Source organism: Fukomys damarensis, unplaced genomic scaffold, assembly GCF_012274545.1.
Source record: "Fukomys damarensis isolate Sample0158 unplaced genomic scaffold, DMR_v1.0_HiC HiC_scaffold_25, whole genome shotgun sequence".
NCBI classification, from domain to species: Eukaryota; Metazoa; Chordata; class Mammalia; order Rodentia; family Bathyergidae; genus Fukomys; species Fukomys damarensis.
Genome location: NW_022900937.1, coordinates 33,876,944 through 33,885,232, shown reverse-complemented (window position 1 = coordinate 33,885,232; position 8,289 = coordinate 33,876,944). Strand labels below are relative to the sequence as shown.

The 8,289-nt window shown below is 55.5% G+C and overlaps 1 protein-coding gene across 4 annotated transcripts in view; it reads right to left on the bottom strand.

The window, feature by feature from the left end:
• Positions 1 to 2,918: 2,918 nt before the first annotated feature.
• The window catches only part of Colec11 (collectin subfamily member 11), an 8,683-nt gene continuing 3,312 nt past the window's right edge, over positions 2,919 to 8,289 (bottom strand). Inside the window, exons 3-7 of one of the 4 annotated variants that reach the window (XM_010629111.3) lie at positions 7,013 to 7,084; positions 5,413 to 5,484; positions 4,930 to 4,983; positions 3,830 to 3,925; positions 2,928 to 3,704 (exon numbers count right to left, since the gene is read on the bottom strand). In XM_010629111.3, the coding sequence (XP_010627413.1) occupies positions 3,295 to 3,704; positions 3,830 to 3,925; positions 4,930 to 4,983; positions 5,413 to 5,484; positions 7,013 to 7,084 (704 nt within the window). In that variant the 3' untranslated portion in view covers positions 2,928 to 3,294. Of the gene's footprint in view, positions 3,705 to 3,829; positions 3,926 to 4,929; positions 4,984 to 5,412; positions 6,245 to 7,012; positions 7,085 to 8,289 lie in introns of those variants that run through there. The other 3 variants (XM_010629112.3, XM_019208176.2, XM_019208177.2) reach the window with 3 other exon arrangements.

The window sequence follows — 8,289 nt, the reverse complement described above, 5'->3', positions numbered from 1 at the left end:
GGTAACAGCAAGCGGGAAAGGTTTATCTTAGAGGATCAGGAGGACACGTTCCTTTTAGGCCTCTTGTGGGGAGGGGTGCCATGCGGGGTGGCAGAGCACTGCCATTGCCTAGTGATGGCAAAGGCCCATTGTGTCAAATGGATTGACTTGGGGTCCTCCCCGTAGATTAGGAGAGCTCACTCCTGGGTGTGTCTGGGCGGTCTTGGAGGGTGACCTTGGGTCTGTATCTGGCCCCAGCTCCTTCCTCTCTGTCCCTGTTCCCCTGCTCTGCTTCCCAGGCTCCATGAACTGGGCAGCTCTGCTCCCCACACCCTTCCGCCATGATATTCCTGCCTCGGAGCAGCTGACCATGGACTGAATCCCCTGAGACCGTGAGCCAGACCCACCCTCTCCTCCTTTAAATCTCAGCAGTGGGAAAGTTGACAAGCTGATAGATACATCCTTATGGCTGGGATGAGAGGGGTGGGAAGAACCCCGTAGAGAGGACCCTCACAATCCAAGACCTCCCACTTCTTTTTGTCTCCACCACCCAATAGCACCTCCCTGGGAGCCAGCCTTGACCACAGGACCCCCAGGGACATTTAGGACCCCAACTCCAGCAACTGCTCCCACCCCACATGACACCGGTACACGTGCCAAGCAAGAGCAGAGCATACTCACAGGGCCCACAATTCCGCCCTCCCTCCGCAGTCTTGCATGGTCCCTTCTGGTGTTGGGTGTGGCTTCCCGCACCCAGGCTGTGGGCGTCTGTGACCCTCTCTCCCACACTTTCTTTCTCTGTCTCTGGCTTTCCAGAGCTGCCTGCGGGGACCTGCACACTCCCCTCACTCCCCACAAGGACCACGACCCAGGTGTGTGAGAAAGCAGATCCCTCTCCAGAGCTTCAGGGGAACGTGGGTCACGCTGACTGCTGGGCGGGGCCCAGCCCACACAGTCGGTGAAGACAGGCCGGGACACCAGGGGGCGCTGCATGCTGGTTTAAACCGTGCTCCCCGGTACCAACTCCCTCCTGGGGACCCTGGTGTCACCTTCCAAACACACCAGCTGGATCCTGGGGCTAGGAGACAGCTTCAGAAAAAGCCCCCTGGCTGCAGCCTCCAGGGGTGGGGGGAACCTTTGCATCTGCTCTGATGGGGATGTGCGTGGCTGAATGTCAGTTACGGCTTGCCATCACTGGGTTCTGGGATGATTAGCTACTCAACAAAATCAAACTGGAGGCTGCCTGGGACACTACCAGACTCAGGAAGCATCTTTCCCCTCTGCCATAGAAACCAAGAAATTTTCACTTTCCCTGCCCCTCTGTCCCTACCACAGATGGCTGTGCAGGTTGGTGCAGTTCTTAGGATTTGTGCAGTGTGCAACCTGTGCCCCCAACATGGCCCATGGGCCCCCAGGCTCTGAATGGGGTCAACTGTCATCTGACTGGCTTCCATGGCAACAACAGCAGTAGCCTAGCAACAGCCTCTGAGCCAGGAGGTGGGGGCAGGCCCATCTGCAGCCTGATTCCTGGGCTTTGTTCTCTCTGTCTTTCCTGTGCTCCCAGAGTTCTCTTTGCAAACTCCTTTCCCCATGCCTTTGCCAGGCTCCGACCTTCCTGCTACAGGAGGCCACCTGGCCCGGCTGGGGCCCTGAAGGGAGTAGCTTCAGGGGTCCACACAGACAGACGGGGCCACACGAGGAGGGAGGGGGCCACCTCCCAACACCTCTGCCTGCCGAGGGCAGATGGACAGGCAGGAAGTCGGGATCGGAGAGAAGCCCCTGCTCCACTCCCAGCACCCCAGCACCACAGCTGTGTCCGAAGTCCCGGGGGTCCGGGGAAGCGAAGTCTGTGCCTTGGTCCTCGGGAGTTGACACCCTTGGGGTTCACAGCACAGTGACACCAGGCCTCCCCCGCTTTGTACTTTCTGTATCTCTCCCTGCTTCTGCGTCTCACATGCACATGTGCACATGCACACAGGGGCGCGTGCACACACACACACACGCGTGCACACACACACACACACACACATTCCACAGGAGCTCCTGTGAGCATCTGGTCTGCACACCCACAGCACTGCCGGCCTCCCATGCAGGACAGAGTCGGGGCCCAGCTGGTCAGCAAGGTGAGCGGGGCCAGGCCTCCAGAGCCACAGAGGCAGTGACACTGGGCTGTCACATAGCCCCGTGTACGTCTGCATCCCATCTCTGAGATGTGGGGGAGCTCACCAGGGATCCTGAGTGGGAAAGTGAAAACTGGTCATCACTGTGCAGGCTCCTGGGGTCCCTGCCCCACAGGAGCTGCAGCTAGAGATTCAGAACAGAGCTGAGCTGGCTGCAGGGTGGCGCACTCTGGTCAGGCTGTGAGGGGCTCTGCTAGGGTCCTGCCAGCGTCCTCTCTCTTGCTGCCCCTCAGAACCATGTGGCAAAGAACAGCGTGGACTTGGACCCACAGACAGTGAGACACCAAGGCGTGAGTGCAGAAGATGCTGAGCCCTGCAAAATCACAGGGAAGCCAGGTGTGGTAGGGCGTGCCTGTCATCCCAGCACTTTGGAGGCTGAGGCAGGAGGATGCTCCAGATGTTCCTGCCTGGGCCACACAGGAAGACTCTGTCTCAAAACAAAACAAACAACAACAAACATGGGGCCAGGGATCTAGTTCAGTGGCCCTGTACCTGCCTTACAGGTGCAAGGTCCTGAGAAAAGAAAACAAAAGAAAGAAAGAAACCACACACACAGATATACATACAGAGTGAGCAAGTTGGTTTTGGCTGTGGTGCCCCGAGTATGAGGATCCAACTAGACCCTGCATAAATTTATCACCCTCAGATGACTCAAAGTAATAAATGGTTCCACTTTGGGCCCCTAGTTTGGGGTATTTTGTTCCGCAGCAACAGATAATAACACATCTACGGAGAACCTTAGGATAAGCAAATGATGCCCTTCAGTCCAGAGCAAAGTTTAGACAATTTATTTTTGTACTCTTGAAACCTGGGCTTGAAGCAAAGCAAAGTTGGTCCTGCTTGCACACTAGTGAACACAGCCTAGATTCCGGGATAATGCATAGGCACGCGGATCTCTTCCACGCGGAGGCAAGGGGCGGGCTACTGCCTGACCCCAGGACTGCCGCTCACGCTGCGTGTGAGAGACGCTGGCTACCTCTCGGCCCGACCAGAAGCGGAGGAGCAGCTGCGAGTGCTAGTTCCGCCATGACCCTCGCTACAGTGCAGGCAATCATCAGATGGATCGGGCTTCCCGCTTCTGAAAAGCTGCTTCCCCTGGTGGCCACAGGGCCCTGCAGAGCGGCCGAGGCGCGGCTCACACGCTCTCCTTGTCGAACTCGCACAGGAAGTACATGGTGATGTGGCAGGCCACGTCGTTCCAGCCCCCCGAGGCCACCATCTCCACGCAGTCCTCCTCGTCGTAGGCGTTGTTGGGCTCCCCGCTGCGCCACTTGCTGAAGGTCTGCATGGGGGAGCGGTCTGAGTACACAAAGGCGCCCTCACGCTCCAGGTCGTTGATGCCGATGAAGACGCGCGCCAGGCCGGCCTGTGCCAGGTAGGCAGCCATCAGCCCGTTGGCCGCCTCGTCCTTGGGCATGCCCAGCGTGCCGCCGCGGCCCTGGCATGACAGCTGCGCGTCGGCGTAGCGCTTCTCCTCCTTCACCAGCAGGTAGATCTTGCTGTCCGTCTCGCGCACGCCGGCGACAGCTGCGGGGGAGGGCAGGGCTGAAAGGCAGCGCTGGCAGCTCCGTGACCACACTTCCGACACACGCCGCGGTCGGGTCGCATGCACGCCTGGGGAGGTGGAGGCCCGGGACGGGAGGCAGGAGTGAGGCCGGGGCCCCACCTACCGTTTTTGATGAACTTTAACTCGGTGGTCAGCTGGGTGACCTGGTTGTCCATCTCGCCGATGGCCTTCCTGAGCTGGCTGCACTCGCAGGGGAGGCCTGTGGGGACCGGGTGTGACACAGAGCGGGGCTCAGGTGAGAGAGCTCCCCTCAGTGCATCAGTCTACTTGACATCACGCAGGAGCGGGGTGACAATTTCATGCTTAACCTAGAGGCGCAGAGCGGTCGTCAGGGTCAGCAGGGCTGATGGGGAAACACTGTGTTTATATTAAAGATGACAGAGACACATGGCCACGAATCCCCCGCAGAATCCTCCCCTCTTTGCACACACTCATCCCATTGTCTTTGCCACTTTCTGCAGCTGCTCTGGAATCCTCTTTCCTGAGGGTCTTTATGAGGTCTGATTAAAAATACAGTGAATGCTGCTGTTACTGAGTTCCATCTGACAGCTCTCATAGAAACACCACGCTGTGTCCTCATCCACCTCAGTCACCTGATCTGGCACCACGTGACTCCTGGTTCTTCCCTAAAGTCAGTGACCACCACAGGGAGACCTTCTGAATCCATTCAGGACATCCAGGCAGCCAGGACAGCGCAGCTAAAGACCCTCAGGAAAGAGGACTCCAGAGTGTCTGCAGGAAGTAGCAGAAACAGGCCAAGTGTGTTCAAACCAAGGGGAGGATTCTGAGGGGGTTCTTGGCAGTGTGTCTTTTACAGTAATGAATTTTTCTTTATGTAAACAGAATGTATCCTTCGTTGTACCTTATATGTTAAGTGTTGCTTGGCTACAATGGGAAGAAAGTGGGGTGCAAGCAGGAAAGTATGAAGAGAGGATGTGGGGGCCTCAGAGTGGCCACTGGTGGAGCCCTGGAAGAAGCTAAGGGTGGCAGCAGGGGACATTCCCCAAGGCATCTGGGGAAATGGAGGCACAGCCTGCTGGAGCATGTAGCCCAGGCTGGCTTTGAACTTGTGGTGATCCTCCTGCCTCAGCTTCCCAAGTACTGAGATTACAGGCGTGTGCTACCGTGCCTGACTCTAATGGTTACATTTCTCAAAGCACAATTTTAGTTTTCATGAAAACTCCTTGACCCTATCCTCCATACCTGGTTCTCCGTGAGGGCCAGGAGGTCCTATGTCACCCATCTCACCTTTGTCACCTGAGAGAGAAAAGCAGAATCTGAGTCACCAAGCAGAGGCTGTGTGGCCCCTGGGTTACAAAATGTCACAGACAAGCTCAGCATTTCTTTTGTTTACTCCAGCTCTGGGAACCGGGGTCACATGCCTGTCATGGGACTTGAGGGACTATTGATGGTCACTTAAGGGGCACTGCGGGTGGCATAGTGTGTGAGAGGCCCAGATGCAAGGAGTCCAACCCAATCTCCTAATGGACAGGAGGACCATCCTTGATTTTTCTCTACTTATGAACATGGGGATGAAAGTGGGCATGGTGGTGCATTCAGCACTTGGGAGGCTGAGGCAGGAGGATCTCAGCTAGTTTGAGGCCAGCCTGGGCTACCTAGTGAGTTCCAGGTCAACCTGAATTAGTGAAACCTGTCTCAAAAGAAAAAAAATCTCATTACAAATACCTTTAGCACCAATTGGACCAATTTTTCCATGACGACCTACACTGCCTTTCTGTCCTTTGTCCCCCATGTCTCCTGCAGAAAACGAGATCATGTTCGCATGGTTGGTTGCTGCACAGGTGATGGGACACCACGCCCTCCTCACCATCACACACGGGTGACCCCGCGCACACCTTTTCATTACACATATGAAGAAATTAAAAACACCACAGCCCTTCCTGTCCTCAAGGCCACAATGCGACGGCCCTGGATGGCTCCTGGCAGGCCAGGCTCCTTGGCAAAAGAAGGCTCCACCCCTGAGAGCCGCACCCAGGGCAGAGCAGAGGCACAAGTCCCTAGCAAACACCCCTGGACTGCTGGGGGGCTCCGTTCTCACCAGGGCCGTGATCCTGCCCCCCAACCAGTCCCTACACCAGGTCCTACCCTCTTGGCCTAGTGTCAGTGAAGATCTGAAGGGGACCCGGGAGTGGGGCCTCGAGCTCCTGCGGACACCCGGGAGCATGGGACACCCGGGCGCGGACACCCTAGCACAGTGGGGAGAGGGCACCAATCCCAGTTCATCTTAATGGTGCTCTCACGCTCTAGTGCGGACAGCAGCTGCCCTGTGTGGGAGCCACTAAGCAGAGGGTGCCACCCAACCTGCAACAGGGTCCCCTCCTCTATCTGCACAGTGGCTCTCAGCACCCACAGAGCAGCTCTCTGCCCTGGAACTGGTCAGCACATAGACCTGAACCTGGTGCCCTTGCCCCCACTGGGATGGTTCACATTGCAAAAATATCCTGGGAGGGCTGGGGATTTAGCTCAGTGGTTCCAGAGCCTGACTGGCAAGCACAAGGACCCAAGTTCGATCCCCAGTACAAAATAAATAAATAAATAAATAGTTTGTGAAATGTGCTGGGATATTAAACTTCAAAATGTTTCTCAAGCTGGGCGTGGTGGTCCTACCTGTAATCCCAGCACTTGGGAGGCTGAGGCAGGAGGATTGCCAGGAGTTCGAGGCCAGCCTAGTGAGTTCAAGCCAGCCTGGACTACAGGTTGTTTGAGGTAAGACCCACCTCAAACAAACAAACAAGTAATAAAAGTAATTATATCCTAAAGAAGATAGCTATCACTTACTGAGCACCTGATTCGCATACATGATCCAGCTTCTCTACATGTATGTTCTAGTTGCTACACGTGTCCTAATTCATTTGTCCCTGTATATCCTAAAGAAGATAGCTATCACTTACTGAGCACCTGATTCGCATACATGATCCAGCTTCTCTATGTATGTTCTAGTTGCTACACGTGTCCTAATTCATTTGTCCCTGTGCTCTAGGCCCTTTACATACATGATCTGGTCCCTTACACATGTGTGACCCCTCTCCTCTGCAGGCCTACTTGGACCACAGCACCCTCCCATGGGGCTTTCAGAATTACTCCATTCTGCTGACAGGGAGAGGGAGCGCCTCCCAACCCCAAGTCCATGATGTCCCAGACGCCACACCACCATCACGCCCCATGTCACAGCCCCAGCTCAGGGTGGCCAGGAGCCGGCCGGCCCCTCAGTCTCTTCCCCTCCACCGCCATCCCTGCCTTGCACAGGGTCAGGAGCTCCAGGTACCTTTCTCTCCCGTAGGACCAACTCTTCCAGGCCGTCCTGGGGCGCCTTTGTCCCCCTTTTCTCCCGTTTCCCCTGTGGAAGGAGTCATAGCTGCTGAGCACTGCTCTGGACGGCACAGGCACGGGGTGCCCCAGGGACAGCAGAATCCACACAGCCCCAGCATGCGATGCACCCTGCCAGACCCCTCCCATCCCAATCCGCCAGTGCCACCCTGGCCCTCCGCAGGGTCCCCAGGGGGCACAGTCTGCCCTGGGCTGCCCAAGCCCAGTGGGTGCATATACCCCTCTCCAGGACACAGGCGCCAGGCACGGCAGACGGAGGGGCGAGTAACTAGTGCAGAAGTCCTGCAATGTGGGCTGCAGAGGTGAGTGGAGGGCTAGGGCCGCAGGAGCTCTTTCCCAGCCTCCCTCCCCCCAGCCTAGTACTAACCAACTGGTCTTCCTAAAACACAAATCAGATTAAATCAGATTATGTTTTTCCCTTCTCAAAAGACATAAAACGCCGCCAATGGATCCAAGCTTGGTGGCACACACCTGTAATCTCAGCACTAGGGAGGCTGAGGCAGGAGGATTACTGTAATTTCAAGGCCAACCTGGACTGCACAGCGAGAAACATCTCAAAAACAAAACAAACAAAGCCACCAATGGCGAGATTCAGTTATAAATAACATCCACTATGTAGGGTCCACATGGATATCACCTTTTTAGAATCCAGATGTTCTCTTGCTGTGCCTTTGGACAGGTTCTGCCATCTCCCCTGACTCACTGTTCTCTGGTGACTGGAGCTTGTGCTACATACATCACAGCCATTGTCACGTGGCTTGGCCTCCCGACTTGGACTGGCCCCAGCTTCCTCTGTACACCTCTCCCTGTGCAGAGCTACACAGAGAGGGTGTGTGTGTGTGTGTGTGTGTGTGTGTGTGTAGACATGTGAATCCTGTAGATCAACATTTCAGTGATCTTTAATATTCTGTGCTCTGACTTGTGAAAGGCTCAATGGCGATAACTGATTCCCCAATGAAATCCTCAGACCTGGAAATCTGGCTCAACAGAGGGAACATTTAAGTTAAATTTAAGTGAACAGAAAAACACAAAATGAATGCTAACAGAGCCAGAACATCCTGATGTCACCCTGAGTAACAGTTTCAAGCTCCTTGCTGAAAAGCCCATGGTCCACTATGGGGCTGCTCCTTGATCAGCACATGCACATGGCCCTGGGTCTCCCCGTGGTTCTTAAACTTTTTCACATTTTTAAAAAAGAAAATGCTGCAGGGGGCC